At 33.6% G+C, this 23611-nt stretch overlaps 2 protein-coding genes across 3 annotated transcripts; one reads left to right on the top strand and one right to left on the bottom strand.

Moving 5' to 3' along the window:
• The first annotated feature begins 1286 nt into the window (after positions 1 to 1286).
• On the top strand, positions 1287 to 12674 carry LOC125659544 (sperm axonemal maintenance protein CFAP97D1-like). 2 transcript variants are annotated; one of them, XM_048891243.2, is made up of 6 exons: positions 1287 to 1394; positions 1642 to 1763; positions 2311 to 2391; positions 5503 to 5621; positions 9883 to 10069; positions 11205 to 12674. In XM_048891243.2, the coding sequence occupies exons 2-6, from the start codon at positions 1671 to 1673 to the stop codon at positions 11523 to 11525; spliced, it is 801 nt and encodes a 266-aa protein (XP_048747200.1). In that variant the 5' UTR covers positions 1287 to 1394; positions 1642 to 1670; the 3' UTR covers positions 11526 to 12674. The 2 variants fall into 2 exon arrangements, with proteins under 2 accessions (XP_048747200.1, XP_056006556.1); XM_056150581.1 differs by having other exon boundaries at positions 1390 to 1763.
• Positions 12675 to 16002: 3328 nt separating this feature from the next.
• LOC125659846 (A-kinase anchor protein 14-like) lies at positions 16003 to 23365 on the bottom strand. The gene is made up of 5 exons (XM_048891634.2): positions 23162 to 23365; positions 20030 to 20302; positions 19021 to 19200; positions 17767 to 17819; positions 16003 to 16729 (listed from the first exon to the last, which is right to left on the bottom strand). Exons 2-5 carry the CDS (start codon positions 20285 to 20287, stop codon positions 16645 to 16647), a joined length of 576 nt encoding a protein of 191 aa, XP_048747591.1. The 5' UTR covers positions 20288 to 20302; positions 23162 to 23365; the 3' UTR covers positions 16003 to 16644.
• Positions 23366 to 23611: the final 246 nt, after the last annotated feature.

Raw genomic sequence — 23611 nt, 5'->3', positions numbered from 1 at the left:
AAATCCTCGTAGCATGCTTATATTCAATATTCTATTTTTCTAAATTAACGGAAATTGTATATAGAAGTAATATCTCGGTGTAATTGCGGGTGACGTGCTAGTTGTTAATCGTGCATACATGAACGTACCAAATTACAAAATTCTAACAATTCCTTTTTATTGTAATCATTTAATATTAATTTACAATTACTGCATGACAAAAAACTGAAAATGACAAGGTGAGCGAAAACATTTTGAAGAGTTCATTATGAACTTTCCTTTTAAAATATTGTGATAATATATTCCTGTTGGTTTTTAAAAAACAGAAAAGTTAATGAAGATCACGGAGGAAATTTAGACTACATGGACTAATTCTTATTAAATCGCAAGTTTAGTTTAGCCATTACCTAAATATAATGTCTCCGGAAAAACAACTCAACTGTCATACCCCAGGCATATCAATTTTATATTTTGCTTTCATCAAAATTTTAACGCAAATTACATGTATATTATATCGATATTCTGGAACTGCCTCCCGTTGGATCTTCGTGTCGAGGGTTCATTAGCTGTTTTTGAAAACAAACTTAAGACATACCTTTTAAAACTTCAATTTAATCTGTAATTTGTTATTTATGTATACAGTTATTTGAAGGGAAAAAACCCCACCTCAGTTTAGTATGTATTTATTGTTCTTTGTTTTAGTTTGTTTTTATTGTTTTACTTGTAAAGCGCTTTAAGGTAATTGTCGTAATTATGTAAAGCGCTATATAAATGTATACATTGTGTATGTAATAATTAATGATATAAAAAAATAATTTTTTTTTTTTAAATCTCTTGATTTTGGACAATTTTAATAAAATATTTATCATTTGATTATTAAGTACCATGCAACCGTTGTCATAATTATATTGAACCACATGTATTACAGAGATGGATAACAATTCAATCACAATGTTATTTCTTAATTTAAAAAAATACATATACTAGAAATACAAAGAATAAGTAGTCTTTATTAAATTTCAACTTCATGAAATTAAAATTCAGTGTCATGTTTCGATAAAATATTCGTGTACATGTAATATGATTCTAAATAATATTCTAAATCAGAAGGAATTTCTTTCTCTTCTCTATATATACAGGTATAACGTCAAGGTGTTTTTGGTTTTCTCTATTCTAAAATGATTTTTTTCTTCGTAATTATAAATTATGTAAATTTAAGAAAATTATCAAAGTCCGGAATGATTTAGTTTTAAATGGGCTCAGCAAGCGTTTCTGATGGGTCGAAACAGTAGAAGGGAAAGCACTCTTACATAACTATTCCGGCATTATTTACTGTGACCCAACGATCTGTCAAATAGTGTTCTTGATAAAGCGTTTTGGTGATTTTGATGGGCACCTGTTTTCGGATTTAATAGGTAAGTGTTTTAGATATTAATAATTTTGTAGTATATTATCATTTATTTGTTGATTCATTTTCATTTGAAGTTCAATCCACCGAGTATGATCTATTTAATCTAGAATTCAATGGGTTTGTGCTGATTTTCAGTAAAGATCTTGTCGTTATGGAGATTGTGCTTGATCACGTGACCAAGCAACTGAATGGTGTGTAAAGACCAACATTGAATAAGCGTTTACAACAATACTTTATTTACGTTTTTGTAGAGGACGGGTTCTAGCCGTAGATAGTGAAGATGCATAAAAGTTACCAGTCGATATTACCCTCACACAACAAGCTTCTACAGAAGCGATGGGACACGACATATTACGATGAGCACAGACGAAAGGTAATTAATCATTAGATCTGTTTGGACAGAGGGTCGCTGTTTGTTTTGTCAGAGGTAGACGTAATCAGATGTGGATCTACTGCTGATAATCTTTCCTATCAAATTTTTCTGAAGTACTCGTCCCGAGGAATTTTATTATAGTTTTCAAAGTTTAAATTGTTGGAATTATTTTACACGTTTACAAATTATCCAGCTTTTAATCAGTAATCATATATAACATACAGTGTTTACTGGTTTTCTCTGTATACCATACAAAAGAATCGTATTTCGGTTAATTACTTATAACCCAATATTTCATCAGTTCCCTCCATCTCATATTCTTTCAGCTGTATAAATAGCTTAATTGAGCTGAACAGTATAAAATGAAATCTAATGCTCTCTCGCTGTTTCTCTCTCTGTCTCTGTCTGTCTGTCTGTCTGTCTGTCTCTCTCTCTCTCTCTCTCTCTCTCTCTCTCTCTCTCTCTCTCTCTCTCTCTGTGTGTGTTTTAGGAGCAAACTAACCCAAAATGAAATCACAATTTATCTAATGTACTTGATGTTTTCTAGGTCCGGACAGCTGCACCGATGGTCGACACAAAAGCACCTCCTACCTATATGCATCTTCACCTTAAGCTCAAAAAGCTACAGGTAATTTTTAATTTTTAGACTTCACTGGTTCGCTAAATACAAGGTCGTTTAGAAACTGACGTGTTCTGAAAACATTTGAATTTATTGAGGATGATTTCTATGACTTGTTGAGGTTTTAGCTAATGTGTAATTTCATGGATATTGTATCTTTACATATGAAACGTTATATCAGTTGTGTATTTATTTGTGAAATAGGGTGGAGTCCTCAAAACTTTGAGTCCTTACAAAATTTAACGACTCCACAGTACCTAAAAGACGATGTCCGTATCATGTAGATCATGTACAATAAACAAATTTCAACTTTTTTTTAGTAAATATGACTGTTATAACATTGATTACTATTCTAATCAAAATCAATAAGTGCCAACTTCAAATCATAACTGAACAATTGATTAGATTAAATCTTCTATTTTCTATAGACCATATCTTATTTATCACTGTTGACTCAAGATGTTTTATTTCATATTAAACTCATAAATGCATATCTGTATTTGAGAATTATAAGATTAGAAATCCTAGTGCGATTTAAATTTTTACCTGCTCAAATTTTTCATGAAAGTAAGAATGGCCATTGAAATCTATGATGAAAAAGATTTGTCTGTGTAAATATACTGTTGAGGTTAACAGAGGCTGCTCATTTAATTCATGAAGTAAAATGTACTAGAATTATGGAGAAATTGAAATTAGTAAAGTGATTACAAAACCCAGCCTATTAATTCAGACTGCATGCAGTGATAGTTTTTGTATGATTATTCATGATTTATAAATGGAATATTTTAAATCTGTTGACTTAAAAAAAATTTCAAAGAGTAAGTTGAGCACTTTACCACTTTCAATGTTAGAATTGATCAGGGATAGACAATTTTTTTTTTTATAATTCTCTTTCTAGTATTGTTTGGTAGAAAGTATCTATGAGAGTTAAATCAAACTTATCAACAAATTAAGGAGAATTTTACTGGAGTGAGGGATGGGATTGGGAAGGTGGTATAATTTTATAGCACTTTAGTGCAAGTAGGATAAATAAGAGGCAGGGAAACTCTCTAAATTTGTGAGACAACCAATATTCATGATTGAAAGGTTATTGTTTACCATACTTGAGCAAGTAGAGCTCCCCTAGAGAGAGAGAGAGAGTCCTGTTTGGGTTCTTAGAAATATCTCCCTACTTGATTGTCAATCCAAACAAGTCTATTAAATATAATCAAAGATTTATAGGGACCTGTGAGAAAATGAAAACACAATCAAAAGTTTATATGGGCCTTTAACGTTTGAAAACTGGATCGTTCATTTTCCTAAACTAATTGCACTTTTTTAAAAGTCAGAACATTTTATCATATTACATGTAGTGCTGGTTCAAATGTCTGTGTGTTTACAGGCTTTTTGATCTACATGGACCATTTAACATCAGTGATCGATAGATTCTGAAGTGAATTAATTTAAAATGAAAGGCAAACCATTTAACACTCTTTTATATTCACAAACTTCAGATGCCAATATCTAATATCAGTGAATGGGAATCAAACCAAGCACAAGATAGTTAGGTTATTTCTCTCCTCCGGGATGACTTTGTCTCAGTATGAGGCAAGGATCCATAATTATGATGGGATTAGTGCATGCATTGAAATCAATTGAAAGTCAATAATTCACTTTGTAGTATAATCTTCGTTCAGATTTCTCCCTCAACATTCTAGTTCTTCCTTAGTAACATATTGATATGTTGCTAATATAATCAGCCATTCCTCTGTATAAATTTACAAAGGTTTTTCTTAATCAATCACTAAAATCTCTACCAGATAAATAAATAAGGGAGTGAAATTTAACGATCAGCTCTCATAAGCGTTTTTGTTTTAATAATTCATTGCCATCGAAAGTCAATATACTTTAATGTGTCCTTTGTTGTGCATTTTCTCCTATGGATGTGTTTATTAGTTGCTAATGCCGAGAACTGCAGTCTTTTGTGAATCGTAATATGACACTCCACACCTGACTATAGGTAAACTCTCCGACATTGTGTAAGAAAAGTTTCTGGATGGTTTCATACATGCAATGATATATTTGGATTAAATGCCACCATTATTCTGAAAAGAAATGGTGTACATAATGGTTCTTTTCATAATCCACATTTACCTTGCTCTAAAGTAAACGAACTAATCGTGTAGGGTCGTTGAAACATATTCAACTCCCTTTCTGTCCTTAGCAGGGTATAATGGACCCTCTATTGCCAAAATGACATCAGGAATTTACTTTCATGAAACAGCTAGCTCTCTGTTTGTGCCTGAACCTTTGTTGCCATAAAATTTTGCTACATTTATGAAACATCTTTATTTAAATTACCTGGTATATTTAAAATGCTATGAGAGCTCCATAAATTTAAATGGCTGGATGAGCAAATGTTGGTTTTTCATTAGCGACTAAGGTCGATTTCTGTAGTTGTTAACCATTAAGTGATTTTTGCTGCAATCTGGGAGAGGGTCCAGGTCCTTTAGAATGAGGGTTTAAAGTTTAGATTAGAAATGACTTGTGTCCTAGCTCTCAACCCAAATAATCCTATTATAAACGTTAATTGTTATAATAAAATACCAATATGTTCAAATCAACAAAAATAAATTGAGAAAGCATCAATATCAATAATAAAAAAAGATTTCTGAATCATTAGATACACCATTTCCTCAATCTGACAATTGCAAGCCAATATTATGTGATATTAGTGTAACTTTTCAGGATTTTATTTTTGCATTCTTCATTTCATATCTGACTTGGACTGGGGTTGTAAAGTTTTAATTCAAACTAGCACAAACAGATTATCTGTCTCCTTACTAAAACAAGATAGAATTCATTGCATTCAGTATCAGTAACACTCGACAAAGGAGTAATTCAAGCTATATGTCTTTTGGTAATATTGATGTGTTGTTTTTGTATTTGTTGTCTTTTGGTAATATTGATGTGTTGTTTTTGTAATTGTTGTCTTTTGGTAATATTGATGTGTTGTTTTTGTATTTGTTGTCTTTTGGTAATATTGATGTGTTGTTTTTGTATTTGTTGTCTTTTGGTAATATTGATGTGTTGTTTTTGTATTTGTTGTCTTTTGGTAATATTGATGTGTTGTTTTTGCAGTTGGAGGAGGAGAGGCTAGCAACAATAGAAAGAGACAACAGAATTCTACTGGAAAAAATGTCCTACATCATGAGAACTCGAGGCCGAGTAGACAATAGGAATATGTACGAATATAAAAGGTGAGAAACTTACAACAAAATTCACAAGGCCGAGTAGACAATAGTAATATGTACGAATATAAAAGGTAAGAAATTTACAATAAAATTCATTTATAGGCAGAGTAAAAAATAGGAATATGTACGAATATAAAAGGTGAGAATTACTTACAATAAAATTCATTTATAGGCAGAGTAAAAAATAGGAATATGTACGAATATAAAAGGTGAGAAACTTACAATAAAATTCACAAGGCTGAGTAGACAATAGTAATTGTACGAATATAAAAGCTGGGAAATTTACTGTTACAGTATATATATTCATATAAGGTGGAGTAGACATTAGATATATATATGAATTTAAAAGATTACAAACTTAATTGTATCACAGGATACAGATAGATAATTATAGAGATAATATGCAGGTGGATGAATTTCATCGACAAGGCTGCAACAATTGCTGATTTGTCAATACTCAGCGCAGCACAGAGTTACACACCCTTGCTTTAGTTCACAAATCATTAAAGAAGTGTTGGATAAGAATTACGAAAAAGTCGCAAGTCTTAAATATTACTTTGAATATGAATTAAAACTTTTCTAAGACTCAGTTTTCAACATTTTTAAAAAAAATATTTTGCATTTGGAGTGAATGATCTTACAATAAACTGGAAAATTTCAGTACATGTAAAGGTGGTCGTAAGTCGTAAGTTATTTGTAAAACACGCCCCTATCTCAGTGGTCATGGTCACTGTTAATATTGTTGCGTAACGATCAGTTACGGAGTGCTGCACATGTTTATATGTTTACATTGTTACAGTAATTAGTCTGAATATAATGTTATAGGTGTGTGGTCTGTCAGAATGCTTTCGATGTGCACATAATGTATCCCTATATCCGAAACTTCCCTCATTGATTGAGTTCAATATAAATTGCTGATCGAGACTTTGTTTTATATCTTATCATTTATTGAAAACTTCTGAGAAAGAAAGTAGTAAAAAATGTTAGCGATAAATCTAATTGATCCAAACTAGACAGACGAAAGCCATTCGCTATCAATATTTAATGGAGGAGAGATGAAGTTATTGATATTTCATATACGAGCTTTATGTAATAATAATGAAGTAGCATGTCTCAGATGACGTATACACTAATAATCCTCACCTTTTATCGTCATGGAAATAAAATCAATTTCTTATTAAGGATTTGAAGCATTCATTTCTATTAAATATGCTACAACAATACATCACATTGATTTGTTGAAAAGTAAATCATACTTTTTAGCGTGATTATAGGAATCATATAATGCACATAAAGGGGATGCACACATCTGGTTTCTCGAGTGACTGATGGAAATTGTGTGCGAGTAATTAACTCAGAGATAAATATGTAGACCTAGCTAACAGAGTCTAGGAGAAAAAATTCAGAGATAATTATATAAAGCCTGAACACAGTCTAGGGGAGATAATTCTGAGATAATTATATACAGCCTGAACACAGTCTAGAGGAGATAATTCAGAGATAATTATATACAGTCTGAACACAGTTTAGGGGAGATAATTCTGAGATAATTATATACAGCCTGAACACAGTCTAGGGGAGGTAATTCAGAGATAATTATATACAGTCTGAACACAGTTTAGGGGAGATAATTCAGAGATAATTATATACAGTCTGAACACAGTCTAGGGGAGGTAATTCAGAGATGATTATATACAGCCTGAACACAGTCTAGAGGAGATAATTCTGAGATAATTCAGCAGTACTCAATCCATTATGGGAGATAATTCAGAGATTTACAAATATACACAAACCCAAATAAGGTTTACAACACTTAGTTTCAGAGAATTAATAATCTGGCTTTCTTTCCCCAAACACATCTTTGAATTATGAATATCATATTAGGAGAAGTGAGGATAACAAAGAGTGATCAATCTTATAACTCCCATTAGCAATACACTCCCATGGGGATCCGGGTTAGGATAGGTCCTCAGTACCCCTTGCTGGTCCTAAGAGGCGACTAAATGAGATGGTCTTTTGGTTGAGACCGTAAAAACCGAGGCCCCGTGTCACAGCAGGTGTGGCACAATGAAGATCCCTCCCTGCTCAATGGTCATAAGCACCGAGCATAGGCCTAAATTTTGCAGCCCTTCATCAACATTGCATGGTGACATCTCCATATGAGTGAAACATTCTCGAGAGGAACGTTAAACAATATACAATCAATCAATAAGAATAGAGAGTTGGGCCCCTGGATATACATGTATATAAAATTTAATGGAGGATGTTTTTAGAGTACATGACAATTGTATACATATTGTAACCATCTTTGACACATCTGCACTCCCCTGCCTAAATTTCATTTTTGATTCATATTATCATAGATCATGGTTGCTAGAGGATCAGTATATTCATTTTTACAAAGTTGTGCATGTTTAGATCTGTGGAAGGCTTTTTTTTATTGCTGGTTATTTGTATTGAAATAAAAGTAGCCCAAAAACACATAAATCATTAATGAAATTCATTATTTAAAAGTGGATATAGTGATTAAACAAATATAAATTTTAAAAAAGTAAACTCTGAATTCTGAAAGATTGATTCCCTGATGTAATGCCCTCCAAGAGGCACTTAATGGCAGACTGCGTGAAGAAACCTTACAATCATGGCATTTAAATAGTGTCGTCAATGCCCATTGGAGGGTTTAAAGTTATCTAAATGGTGTTGTCTTTATATACATGGGTTTGACATTTAGGTGAAATCAAACCAATGTAGTTTGAAGTTTCTTCATTGTGTCACCAGATTTGATCTGTTTTACCGAATTACAAACTCTATAGACGTGATCAGTTGAGATCCTTTCAATACAGATTGAAACAGTCAATAAAATGCACATAGCCATTAGAATGTGTCTTCATTACATCACTGTCATGTTGAACTCCGAAAACACCTCAGCATGGAGAACCAAAAATCATATTTTGCTTAATATGTACTTTTACATATTTCTGATATAGAAATTGCCTTTTGGTAGCCTACATGTACATGATGATTTTAATGTGGAACAGTACCCCAGTGTAATAAAATACCTCATTATATAGCTAATGAATAGTCTATTATAAAATCTGCGTAAAATCTAGAGAATGTTAGCGTTTAATATCCCGAGAATTTATTGAACGCTAACTTTGCATTGCATAAATTGTATGCGCCCGAAACATTCCGAGTATGATCGTTCAATATTGACGTTACCGTAACAACGTAAAGAAGCCAAAATGGCAGACGACGGTCCTCCGAATCTGACAGAGCCGGTATTTGATATTTACTTAAGCAAAATGTTTTTCTGTTAATTATGATGTCCCCATTTACAAAATCAGTTTGCTTCATGCATTAATGACGGGTTAAATATTGAACAGTTAAGAAATGCATGCTGTTATTGCACACTTTCATCTTAGATGCCAATATTGATTACTTCTCGTCTATTTTGGAGTAGTTTGAGTGAAAAGGGATATAATTTAACAACTAAATACTTTAGCTATATAATAAAAGGGTTATTGAACTTATATAGGTGAATATTGGCACTTGTTGGCTGTCAAAATGCACTCGCAAGCTCGTGCATTTTGACAGCCAACTCGTGCCAATATTCACCAATATAAGTTCAATAACCCTATATATAATATATAAGTGGAATTTTTAGCGAGACACACATTTAGCGATTTTCCCAATAAAAAAAAAATGGGTATATATATTTAGCGAGAGCTAATTTTAGTGAATTTATAATTCCAAGAAAGATAACTATTACGTTTGATATAGAATAAATGGTTAGTGATATTCAATTTTAGCAATCTCAAAATCCTTGCTAATAATGTCAAAATTAAATCCTGACTATAAATCCTGCTTATATGGTAGATTGAATTTAAGGGTGAAACTGTACAACAGAGGTGTAGTTAGGAATCACCCCTCCCCCACCCTGTGAGATTTTTATTTTATTCTGACATTGAGATTATTACTGCTATTCTGCTAAAGTGATGTTAGTCATATATATATTATTGTGTACAAATTGCAGAGGATATGTACAGTATTGGCATTTGAAGTCAAGGTATAAAATCTCCGTTAAACCCCTTGACACAACAGTGAACGGTTTATAGCACAGAATGTTTAGGAATGGTGATGGACTATATGGTAAAATCAGATACAAACAACAACATCTAGTACTAGCTAGAAGACAATGGTTTAGTTATTATCAGGCTATAGTGATGCATATACCTTACTGTAATCTAGAATCATTTTGTATTTTCAGCTTAAACAAAGAGAAGAGACAGCGTGAATTGTTGCGTGTCACGAAGGAGAACCAGGCAATATTACAGAGAGTCACACTGAGGCAGCCCGAGTACAGTGCCAAACGCTGGGCAGATGTCTGGGACGAAGAGCAGAAATTCATCGACAACATCAGTCACTACCCCAAAGACTGGTGGCTCATGAAAAAGGTATGTGAATGACTAGAAACAAAGCACGGTATTCATCTTATTGACACAGGCAATTGCATCGCTTGGGGATCGAATTTACTATATAAAGAGTACTCTTTATATAGTAAATTCGACCCCCAAGCGATGCAATTGCCTGTGCTTACTGAGCACCTCATGCACTTACAAAATTTGAAAAGAGGGCAGTTATTTAGAACTTTGTTTTGAAATATTTCCAGTTACATTTTGACTCTGCATGAGAAATGTAATAGATATAAAATTCTAGATGATCGAGTTATTGGTAAACTTTCCTTTATGATAATATAATCCACTCCGGTTGTATTCATTGATTTATTATTTATGATTTATTATTTATGATCATCAAAAGTAAGTAGGTTCACAGAGATGTGATAGATAACACTGGTATAAGGTCAGTTGTGTTTGAATGGAGGGATCTTAATTTTTGAGAATTGAAAAAAGTCTCATGGGGCACTTACAGAGGTAGGCTGGGGCACTCGAGCAGTATCCATATATGTAAACTGACAATACAAAATCCATCTTATCTGATACAGGGCTCAAAATTAACATATGCCCGTCAGTCTGTGACTGGTTAAAAGTCTGGCGGACTGACTGACATTTAATTGTTTTAGTCAGTCCGATGGGACTGGTTAATTTTCGAAAGCATCATTTTGAAAAGTATTACTTATGAAATTTTATACACACATTTGGCATGCTTCAATCTGTAGATATCAGATGAATCTGATTCGTAAATATGAAATCCCACCTTTAAGTGTTACAATATTGTCTGCGGCATATTGAGTTAAATTTCATTTTAATAACATCAACGAAATATGTTTAATTATTTCTGGAAAACTCTGTTGGACTGATAATTTTTTCTGCGGACTGGTTGAAATTATACTCCATCAATCCGGCTGGACTGGTGACATAAAAAGTTAGCTTCAAGCCCTGTGATACTGTTCCTTTCTGTTAGTGTGGTTATATACTTACAATGTCTAATGTGTCATAAAAACATCGTTTTGTGTTCACTACAGTACTTATGTGTGCTAGTCAATTAAAAAAAATTACATTGTGTTGTGGAGAGCAATGATATGTATAAATGAAGAACAATTTATTGCAAATTTTATGGTGTGTGTTTTAGGAGAGGACCAAGTCTAAACTTGACAGCCGATCACAGAAGAAACGGACAAAAACTGAAAGTCCGGAGGAGAGAACGGAGCTTAAGGAGAAGGAGCAGCGTAGTAAGAGTCCAGAGGAAGCTCCGAAAAAACAGGAGAAAAAACAGGAGGAAAGATCCGAGCTGAAAGAGAAGGAATCCCCAAAGAAACAGGCGGAGGAAAAAACTGAGCTTAAAGAGAAACAGGAACAGAAAGAGGAGCAACAGAAGTCACAATCCCCGGTTAAAGAATCGGCATCACCTACAAAAGACAGCGAGGAAACTCGGGAAGAAATCGCAGAATAAGTCATTAACAGAGACTAGAAATTCATGTTCTCAATGACCTCCAACTTGTTCAGACACTGAGACTTGTTCATCTGATATACCCTTTTTTTTTTGGAAGAAGTTCAAACTTCTTTTCGTTCAAAACTGAGGTCTAAGAGGGATGTCAGATTTCAAAAGGATAATGTGTGTGAAATGAAAACCCTGAACTGTCAAAATCTATTAAACTACTGTCACAAATCTGGTGTATTGCCGATTATCTTATGAAGAATTATATTCTTCTGACTGTGAAGAATGTATTTGTATATTATGCACTATATAAAATTTGTAAGAGCAGGATATAAGCTTTACGAACTAGTCCCCTTCAGGAGTTAAAAAAAAACTGTTTGAAAATCAAGAACACAAATACCTCCAGACACGTGAACTTAAGAGAAATGCAAAAGGGTACTATTGTTTGTATTAAATGTTTGTTATGAATATGCAGAAAGTATTACTGTTTTTCCTATACAAATGATGTGTAATGATTGATCATGACAATGAAATTCCTGTGAATTGTACAATCACACACAGACTTGTGATATGCTGTGAATTTGATTCACGTCTTTTGATACAGACTTCGATCTTGTTGGTGATTTTATTTTTTGCTTTGTTTGCTGTATGTACCTGTGATAATAGCGATAGATTTTTATACCTCTGTTCCTCATTGTCTTGTTGCTGGCAGTGATATGGACTCCATTTTGCTTGCGTAAGCCATTTTTAACTTTTGGAAAATTAACTTGATTAAGTTTTGAAATTCAACTTAAGTTGTATGTTGTTTGTTTATTGCCTGAATAGTGAATCACTGTTTGTTGATTGGAGAATCTTGTTGGTCTAAATTTCGAATTTTTTAAAGATTCACGAGGTCTTTAACGTCTTCGATTAACATATGTTACTGTTAAAGAATTTAGTTGGGAATAATTTGGATAAAACTGCGAAGAGGCATTATTATTGACTAGAATGTATCATGGTCCAATTTTCCATCATGGTGGATCTGTGAAACATCTGCAACTGTCGTGTATCTTGATCAGTATTTCATGTATGTTACATGTAAAAAGCTAGTTAGAACTTATGTACTTAGTCTATTTTTATTTTAAATCCTTTTTCAATGATTGAATAAACTTCGTTAACATTAAATCTTGTGTAGTTGGTTTTCTGGCACAGCTGGACAGATAGAGTTAATGATCGAGGCATTGGATGGTGGTCAGAGTGGATTATACAGTAAGACCCGGTTACACAAAACACGCTTATAATGAATTCATGCTTCATTACAAGAATGCGAGCTTTATTTCCTGTAGTTTTAAAACCTATTATGAACTCAGTGGATATAATGATTTACATTTACAACCAATCAATATTGTTCGTCCTCATCACTCCGCTATAAGCGTGTTGTACTGTAATCTAATTGCTGTATACAACGTGAAGTAAAATGTCTAATATAAACAAAAGTTTGATGCTAGCAGCTTGTGAAATGAAATAAGGAAATCCAAAACACTCTACATGTACCTATACAAGTGTAAATTTAACGACTCAAAATTAATGTGAAAACTTTAACCAAAGGAATGTACATATATATATATATATTATATATATATATATACATGTATATATATTATATATATATATATATATATATATATATATATATATATATATATATATAAGGGCTTTTTTTGAATACAGAAATTGACCTTCTTGCCTGTGTTTCAGAATTGAGGTGTAATTTTAGGAAGCTTTGGTTTTATATACGCGATAATTTCAAAATGATGTAGAACTGGAATCTTGTAAAATGCCTTAAACATTACATTCAGTCGCCATTTTTGGTGTTTCGACAGGAAATTGCTAGTATTAACTATACTACATTTTAACACCAAAAACATAACACTAACATACATTGCCTGACAGCCAGCCGTGATTGCTGGACGCCCGTAATTTATTGTATTCTAAATACACAATTCGCAGAAAAACAAGGCGTTTTCCCATATACAAAAATTAAGATAACCTTCCAACTCCATATACAGAATATGAGCAATACATAAATAATACTTTTAAATATACCTCAAATCCCCTCTATATAGCATCAGGGCCGGCCAGGAAAAAACTAGAAATAAAACGATGAAAATCGCAAAAAACTCTAGAAAACCTGTGTCCGTTGCCAAGTGCCGCTGGATGCAGGGGTTTGTGAACGGACCTCACAACTTATTTGTAAATGTTTAACCTTTGCATGGCATGGATGAAAACATAAGATTTAATTATCCATTAAGTTTCGTTTATCTCGTGACGAACGGCGGCTAGAAGTGAATACCTGAATTGCAGCTCGAAAACCCGTTTTTCTAACTCGCATTCTATTGGCTAATAATGGATCATTCCATTCTACCTGTACAATATACTGTACCGTCAATACAACATTTTCCCGCTATTACTAACGAAACACGGGAAAATATAATTAATCAGGCAGTTTTTATTCTAGAAAGCATTGAGTGCATTTTAACTGAAGTTGAGTAAAATTGAAATTGCAACACTTTGAATACTAATTACTCCAAATGACTCTAAATATTGGAGGAATTTTGTGAAATTGTATTGGATGTGATACATGAAATGATTTTGTCAATACACATCTTTAAAAATTTTAGTTTTGTAGAATTTTAAGCCAAAGTTCATAGTCCTTTGTAACTGAAATCTCCTGTAGTAGATATGGTGAAGAAAATGCCCATAAAACTTAAAATTGGTAGGCATTACTGCTTGAATTGTTCAAGTCATGAATTTCTGAGTAGTTCTGGTGGTTCATTGACCCTTAAGGAGGTACTCTACATCATCATAATGACTGACTTCCTTTTAAAACATGGATGAAAATATGAATATCTGCAAAGTTTGTCTATTCATTTCAAAATTCATCACCTAGCTGAGTACCTCAAGTAGGTTATCACGTCGACTGCTGAACTGAAGATCACAGGTTCGAGTCCAGCAGGGGTTTTAAATTTTTCTCAGGTTGCCTTCTACTAAAACTGCATTTTTTGACTAAAGAAAAAATTTGAAAGTTTTCAATTTCAAAATAGTGTTTAACATATCCTCCACTTTTCACCCATATCAAATTTCCCAGGTGTAGCATACCTCCTTTAAATTAATCAAGTTGTACATGTATGTATAGGACTATTGGTTGTGTAAATGTTAATAAGCTGCATTATGCTGAAAAATTTATATATTGTAACCCAATATCCATACACTTGTGAGAAATATCTGTCATCAATTTTGAATCAAGGATGTTAAATATCTTTGTGAACCGGTCATTCATTATGACTTTGTCTGACACGTACAACGGTCCTAAAGATAATGAGCAAATTCATCGTGTACTGTGTCTTTATTAATCGTTTCAAAATTCTCCGTTCAATTTGTTAAAGCTGCTTGACAGTAAAAGTAGAATATGACTACTAAACTCGCTAATGGAAATTCATTGTTGCAGATCCATCACATAATGATGAATAAAAAATGATGCATATAATTTAGTTGGTTTACAGTGACTGAATATTATGTCAGAAAAGAAATTTACTACATTGTAATTAACCATGAACTGTGAACCAATATCCAAAAAAATGTTCAAAGCCCAAACTACACATGTACATATGATACTGCATGTGTTGGGGTTGTGACAATCTTAATTAAAATTACATGTAGATGTTAGATCTGCTCGTGTACTTGCATACATAACGAGTAAGCGAGCGGATCTAACATCTAATTTTAATTAGATTGGGGTTGTGATTCCTGTATCCCCCCCCCCTTCCCTTATACATCACTGACTGGAAAATGCAAGTCTGTATCAGGGGGAATAACTCTTAAATTAACAAAAAAAATTCTCTCTATTTTAAAAACCAACAGTCAATATTTCCACAGCAACAGTTATTATTATTACTGAATCCAATGTATATTTGGTATCCCCTCCTCTGTGAACAGAAGTATATATACAAAAATGTATAATATAAATACAGCGTATACATACATAGATATAATTGTGGTTGTTTAATCGTAATCAATTAAATTACTACATGTTTAGAGATCAAAGTATGGTATACAATGTAGTGAATACTTTGGTCAGCAGAGAACAGCTGCTCAGGTCTCCTATAATCCTGTGTTCCTCATGACTCACATTTCTCAATTCTAAGTTAACAGCCACGAGGGTTTATTAATGTGTTTAATAATGTGAAAAAGCTCTAGTTTTTTACCTGTACAATGTACATTGTAAGAGAGAAGCTGTACCTTTGGTGGAGTTGAACCTAGGACCTCTGGTACAAGTCAGTCCAGTGTTCTACCATTTAAACCGAACGGTACGGTTAACCTACAAACTCGGGTTAGAAGGAATACCAGCCATCCAGCAACACCAGATGTTTCTCTTGAATGCTGCTAAAAGAGGGATAACTCTTACAAAGCATCTGGAAATCTTGAGATGTAGTTCAGATACAATACAACCACACTGATTTTCAAAACTTTATTACATAAAACAGTTTCAGTGTTTATCAGGGTTATACATTTTTGTATACCATTTCACTTCATCAATCCATGATGGCAAAACCAGGTCCACATCATAAACAAGTTATGAATCTCAAGCAGTTTCCCAACAGTAATAAATTCTGCTTCCGAATTTCACATCCAAATTCACAATCATATCATATCTTAATAATTTGATCCGTGTTCTGTTTTCAGTTTTTTTCTCCTACACTATAGCATTGTCACTCTTCTCCTCACAGTTTCATTACAGAGCCGTCTGCTTTGTTTCGTAGTGTAGACGAGAAAATCTTCATTTGTGAGGATGTTGTATTTTACATTAAAATTGATATCAATATGATACATCTTCACCATAATTACAAAAAAAATTACTATCATATATTAATGCAATGAGTTTTGTTTTCTTCAAAAATGATGTACAAAAGTGAAGAGAACTAGAGAACGGCATTTCATTTCTTAAAACGCTGACTTCAAAAGCATGAGTCTTGCTTCTGGTTGTACATGTGATAAAAACAACATCTTACTTTCTCAAAATTTAAAAATGAAATATGTAACGTGTAAACGTACAAAACAATAACTGTTGACCATCCAATGATCTGATTATCCCATGTTAAAATTCTATAGCTTGCATCATCATTACTTTATTTTCAATAATGTCTTTTAACCACTTTTCACGAAATCTTGACTCTCCTGGCCTGTAAGTGAAAACAAAAGATCTTTATAGCCACAAATTATTCATTATAGACAGAAAATAAAAGTCTCAAAACTTTGACCAAATACTGTTCTGTACTAGTCGTACGTATCATACAGATTTTCTTAATAACTCATTACAAGTGTTCCTAATTTAGCAGAAAATCCTGTTATAGCGGTAATTCTATTTTACCACAGTGTTGCATGCACGCTGCTAGCTGCAGAACTGTAGTTCTGTGAAAAAAATATTTTGACTCTGTTCCGTCAAAATATTTTTTCTGAGAGCTACAGTTCTGCAGCTACATGTAGCACGCTGCTACACTGTAGTATATGACAAGGCACGCTGCTACGCTGTAGTATATGACAAGGTACACTTATCCGTTAAGGCCTACATCTAATTCCAAAATTCAATAATTCATGTTATATCTTTATCCATTGCAAAATACACAAAATTTAGCTTGCAAAAAAAAAGTAGTTTTACAGAATTTGTCAGCCTCCTTTTTCCATCAGAAACTAATATTTATTGTATATGATAAATCATACTGGAATAAAATCCTTGGACTCATGTCAAGATACATTTGGAGTCCCTATGTGTCAATTTCAGTGAGAAAGTTTACTATATAACTTATTATTACTTATTTGTAATACAATCTCTCAGTACTTATTTGTAATACAATCTCTCAGTACTTATTTGTAATACAATCTCTCAGTACTTATTTGTAATACAATAACTTGGTACCTATTTATAATATAATCTCTCAGTACTTATTTATAATATTATCTCTTGTTACTTATCTGTAATATAATGTATCAGTAATTATTTGTAATATAATCTATCAGTAATTATTTGTAATATAATCTATCCGTATTTCTTTGTAATGTAAAGTACTTATTTTGTAATAAAATATATCAGTACTTTTTTGTAATATAATCTCTAGGTACTTATTTTTAATATAATCTCTGGGTACTTATTTGTAGTAATCTCTGGGTACTTATTTGTAATATAAAGTATCTATTTGTAATATAATCTCTGGGTACTTACTTGTGAACTAATCTGTGAGTTTCAAACACATAGAAAACATCTACAGGAAAAGTCTGGAATGTAAACAACACAGAATAAATAAAACAGCAGTCATTCAATAAATAAATCAGGAGGATACTCTGCTTACTACGAGACAGATCAAGTTATTTCATCACAGCTGACCTAGTAAAAAGACAGCTCAAGTTATCTTATCACAGCTGAGCTAGTAAAAAGATAGCTCAAGTTATCTCATCATAGCTGACCTAGTAAAAAGATAGTTCAAGTTATCTCACCATAGCTGACCTAGTAAAAAGACAGCTCAAGTTATCTTATCACAGCTGAGCTAGTAAAAAGATAGCTCAAGTTATCTCATCACAGCTGAGCTAGAAAAGAGACAGATCAAGTTATCTCATCACAGCTGAGCTAGAAAAGAGACAGCTCAAGTTATCTCATCACAGCTGAGCTAGAAAAGAGACATCTCAAGTTATCTCACCACAGCTGAGCTAGAAAAGAGACAGCTCAAGTTATCTCATCACAGCTGAGCTAGAAAAGAGACAGCTCAAGTTATCTCATCACAGCTGACCTAGTAAAAAGACAGCTCAAGTTACCTCACCACAGCTGAGCTAGTAAAGAGACAGCTCAAGTTATCTCACCACAGCTGAACTAGTAAAAAGACAGCTCAAGTTATCTCACCACAGCTGACCTAGTAAAAAGACAGCTCAAGTTATTTCATCACAGCTGAGCAAGAAAAGAGATAGCTCAAGTTATCTCACCACAGCTGAGCTAGAAAAGAGATAGCTCAAGTTATCTCACCACAGCTGAGCTAGAAAAGAGACAGCTCAAGTAATCTCATCACAGCTGAGTTAGTATTCAGACGCAGTTACTGTTTTCTCTAGTGACTTGCATGCTCATAACAGCTGAATATTCGGACCTAGTTACCGTTTTTTCTTTTTTCTTTTCTTTATCTAATGACTTACCCGGTAATCAAACTTAGTTACCTTCCTTGATTAATCTCATAATATTATCACTGGTTCATTTGAACCGTTTTATAATATGAAAAAGAAAACAAAATTCTCTCCATAAATCTATCTAGTACATGATTGTATGCATTGATAACTATTATGCCCTATAATATTTACTAGAAACAAGTTTTACGACAAATAGATACACTATCTTCATTTCTTTGTACTGAAATAACTGAAGTGTACTGATACAGATTTTTGATTGTAGTTACACTACAGGCCTGGACAGAGACCAAACACGTGATCAATTTACCCCTGGCTTAATTGAAGACACAACAAAGGAAAAGTAGACACTGGCGGTGGCACGTGGAATGGGTTTCCTCCGCGTCGGAATGCTCCATCGGACTCGGTATCGGAACCTTGTGTCAAACTCATGGGGGTCCTCTCCCAGGAAATCGATACAGTATAGCCAGCTGTCCTCATACTCCCAAGTCTGTATAAAAAAGACAACTCAAATTACATCGATACAGTATAGAGCCAGAGGTCCACACACTCCCAAGTCTGTATAAAACAACAACTCCAACTAAATATCACCGACTACAGTTTTGTTAATGTAACAGCCTCTACTGCGGATCGAATCTGGGAGCTAGATGGCATGACATTCCAGTGCTCTATAAATTGAGCTAAAGGGTTACCCCACTAACCAGTGCTCTATAAATCAAGCTAGAAGGGTTAACTCACTAGACAGAGAAAGTAGGAAGTCATGAATCAAACACTATTGCATTTTAAAATACAACAGTTATATTACTACTATAACAATCATATTACATGTATTATTATACCTCAGAATGGTTTTGCTATATAAATGTTAGGTGAATAAATTTGCTATTTCTTCTGGATAACGCTAGCCCTGGAATAGTTTCTGAACTATCTCACCCTTGGGAAATTAAGTCTCGAAACTATTTACCGGATGCTATATTTTCCCGCGTTTTCTTTTCTGTGACGTCCAAGTCTGATAACTAGAATTAGTTTACCACTCAGATCACCTCGGTCAATTCCATCGAGGCTAATGCTGAATGTTAGTTTATTTCACTTTGGTGTGTCTGACAGAAGTAAAGTCTACTTCGGTATAATAAAACACCTATTTACTGATTATTCGGACAATAGCCTCGGGAAATAGTTGCTGTCTTGAGGGACAATAAACTTGCTATTGTCCTCATAGCCAGTAGATAGGTGTATAAAATAGCCTGATAAACTTAAGAACATCATTCTCTAGGATTAAAAGCATTGTAAAAGGATTATCTTTATAACATCCACATTACCTTTATGTACTCATGAATCTTTTCTTCTGCCTTTTCAACAGAGAACTCCGAAATAGTCAGCCATTTAATGTTTCTAACTTCGAAGTTATCGTCTCTGACAAATGTGGATTGTCTGGAAAATTCCTCTGCCTTCAGCGACTCAAATGTTTTCTCTCGCTCGGTGAGAGAAAGGTTTGTCTCAAGGCGTGTAATCGCAGTCTCAATCACCTCATCAACAAGCTTCTTAGCCTGATCAGCATATACATCATCAGTTGACATAGTGACGATGCGTCTCTGAAATCAAGATATATCGTTATAATCAGTAATATATATTCTTTTTCTATCATAACTCTCAATCTAGCTAAATATATCAACCTGTATGCACCAAAGAAAATATAGAGCACAGTTTTGGACAATTTTTTTTTCTTTTTATAACATGTAAGACAAATCTATGATAAAAACTTTGTCCAACCCTGCACTAGATGTTTTCTACAAGGAAAACTGCATGAAAAGTAGTACATATTTCACATCAAATTACAGCAAAATGTCATGCTTATAATGAGAAATATAGTTGCCATTCTATGTCATTTTAACCAACTTGAGAATATATAGCAACCATGTTGCACTGGGATTTTCCCCACATATATATTTCACTCAATAAAGAAACAAAAATGTTGATTTTAGTGGAAAGAGAGTCCTAATATCATAATGATATAGTCTTCTGCAACATCAAAACTCTTTGATACTTGATTTGTTAACAGATAATTCTGATAACACCAATCTAAGCCACAGAAAATGCCATATTGATTGCTATCTCAATATCATGTCACTCTAACTGTGTCTTGCCCTTATGGATCAGACAGATTGGGAATTCCCATGCAACAAATATATAAGATTTCCTAGTCCTTAGGTTAATTACTAAGTATAGTACTATACTACTTAGTGGACATTGAGCTGGCAGAATATATATAGGCAAGACAGGCACATCCAACACTATATTAAATCTGAGAAAAACAAAATATGTCATTTAGTGTACTAAGTCATTGGTGCCTCATTTTTATCTTGTCCGTGAAAAATGACAAGCACCCAGACACAGGCCCCCCAGCGCAAACATCCATGCAAGTCGGTAAATAGCTAGTAATAGCTATTTATGTTATTTGTTGATTATGTACAATAAGAATTATCATTATTAGACTGGAGTTAAAGACCGAGAAAATAAGCACCGCCTTCAAATTTACCTGGCCTGTGAACCCTTGTCAATCAGGAGAAATTGAGTTTCACATTGGATGATACAAATTGATGGACATTTAGTTACTAGTCTTTGTGTATACCTTATCTATCTTATCTGACGATCGAGGCGCCCGTGCAATCCTTTGATGCTTACCGCATAATCCAACCGGAGAGGGAATTTTCATGTAGAGATAGTCATACAATAATAGTAGTAAATTTTGCATACAATTACATCAATTATAATAGAATATAGTAGGGTATGCTTAGGAATGGGTACGATTGATAATAATTATTATGGATTTTTAGAATATAATTTACACTGTAAGACATCGATTTTATGCTAAACAGATTAATTATGAGTAAATACATTGTACGTTAATGAAATTTTGTTTACACTCATTTGAAAATCTATAAGCGTAATTTCCCCTCGAAACATGGCGACAAACGTGTATGTAACTGCAATCTTATTAAAATTAGACGTTAAATCCTCACGTGTATTCGCATACATATGTATGTGAATACGCGAGCAGATCTAACATCTGATTTTAATTAGATTGATGTAATTGTCAACTTATCGGAAGAGAAATTAGCCGCTATAAGGGCTCTTTCTTGCATATAATGGTTGGAATTGGGATCCAGAGGAAGAACAAATTCTTTGTCTGGACCAGTTATCGAAGGACTGTCGGAATGCCCTGACTGTTTTGTAGGCCATGCGTTATGGACGAGTCACACAGACAACTCTGGTGTGCCTTCCAGAAAAATTAATTCAAACTGAACAAAACTTTCTGAGCAGTTTTGGAATATATACATGTAGTCATCACGGGGCGTGGGACGATGATCGGTACATCAGCTGTACATAGCCAGAAAATCTACCACAGTACGCAGGAACTCCCGTCAGAAGCTATATGTTTGGCTGCGAGTTCATCGTCAGATACCGGGAATCTGACGGAGGCATGCAGTTAAATGGATACAAGGAAACTTAGAATAAAGAATATTCTGCCTAAGCATTCTCATTTATATTAGATAAATTTATCGTCTCAGCTTTAATTTTTACATGTTTGATTTTTCACTTTTACAAAAACATACAGGTAATGCAGGTAACACAGATAACATCCTGTGTATTTGGGACGGTATATACAAGCAAGGGTTTCCTCGGGCTCGGGGCTTCACATCTGCCTTAAATTAGCTCCGCCCCTTACTTAATTTGCCTGAGGAAAACCGACCGGTTAAAAACCTCGGCCTTTAAGGTCAGATCATAGCATACACATGATTAGTCCGAAATATCTGACGTTTTCCTGGGTTTTTTTTAATGATTTTGATATTTACCGTACCAGGAAAACGTCAGATATTTCGGACTAACACATGACATGTACTGGCTCACATGGATAGAATGTTCTATCGTTAAAATGATAATGTCCTACGGACCCGATTTAAGGGCCTGTCCCGAGACACAGTTAGATTATTCTAACTAGGGCTCACACAACTAATAAGCATCCCTGTGAATTAGTTATCATTGATCAGCCATAGGGGGGTGGTTAATACAGCTAGGACTCTGGACATGAAACTGGTTAACTTTAAAGACAATCTGAGTTAAAGACAAATACTTGAATTGAAGATACAAATACAGGGAAAGATAGGCCAAAAACAATATAGTTTCCGTCCTTCCATATTTTGTAATTACAAATGTTGACATACAATACATATTACAATCACAAACAACATGAAAAAAATCTATGGAAATACACTGTACATTATGAAAGTCTAGTAGCCTGATAGTGGTATATAATTTTAATTCATTTAGAACAAGAGTACGAAACGAAACATTACAAAACCCCATGGGATCGTATGATTTATATGCAAGTATTCAATAGCTGCACGAATTTTTCCTCTTCGTTAGCGACCGTTTATGCTTTGATGACTTACATTTACGAGCTGAAAAAATCCTAGGTGATTTAAGTTTCTGGAACTTGTGTTATGTCAATAAAATTTAATTTCCCGAATTTGCTTGTCTACTCCGCAGCCATTTTATTGACATCGTGCGTATCTAAGCACAGCTGAAATCAGCGACCAATGAGCGGTTGGTTTACAAAAGAACACAGCAGTGTATAAAACCTAAAGTTGATATCGCTATCTAAGTAAAGGTGAAAAATCCGGAATGATATGATTTAAATACAGGTACAGTATCTTTTGAATCTTTGATTCCCCCATTTAACTTGTCCTTATTTTGTAATTGTTGTAATTGTGTCCAGTATCAATAATAATATTGTTACCAACTAAGAAAGGATTAACAGCAGACCATTTTCTTTTAATCATTTCAATATAGGACTCCTTATTCATCAGGATAGCAATAAACTGGAACCATCAGGATAATAG

Source organism: Ostrea edulis, chromosome 9 (genome assembly GCF_947568905.1).
Source record: "Ostrea edulis chromosome 9, xbOstEdul1.1, whole genome shotgun sequence".
Lineage (NCBI taxonomy): Eukaryota > Metazoa > Mollusca > Bivalvia > Ostreida > Ostreidae > Ostrea > Ostrea edulis.
The sequence above is the reverse complement of the archived record's forward strand: the minus strand, read 5'-3'. Positions and strand labels throughout refer to the sequence as shown.

Bases quoted from the DNA above. Each gene is read 5' to 3' on its own strand.
- LOC125659544 (XM_048891243.2), top strand. From the start codon at position 1,671: ATGCATAAAAGTTACCAGTCGATATTACCCTCACACAACAAGCTTCTA. The intron at 2,392-5,502 runs GTAATTTTTAAT...TTGTTTTTGCAG, and splicing joins TTAAGCTCAAAAAGCTACAG to TTGGAGGAGGAGAGGCTAGC. The intron at 5,622-9,882 runs GTGAGAAACTTA...TTGTATTTTCAG, and splicing joins AATATGTACGAATATAAAAG to CTTAAACAAAGAGAAGAGAC.
- LOC125659846 (XM_048891634.2), bottom strand. From the start codon at position 20,287: ATGTCAACTGATGATGTATATGCTGATCAGGCTAAGAAGCTTGTTGAT. The intron at 19,201-20,029 runs GTAATGTGGATG...TTTTTTATACAG, and splicing joins AGATTCATGAGTACATAAAG to ACTTGGGAGTATGAGGACAG. The intron at 16,730-17,766 runs GTAAGTACCCAG...TTTCACTTACAG, and splicing joins ACTCACAGATTAGTTCACAA to GCCAGGAGAGTCAAGATTTC.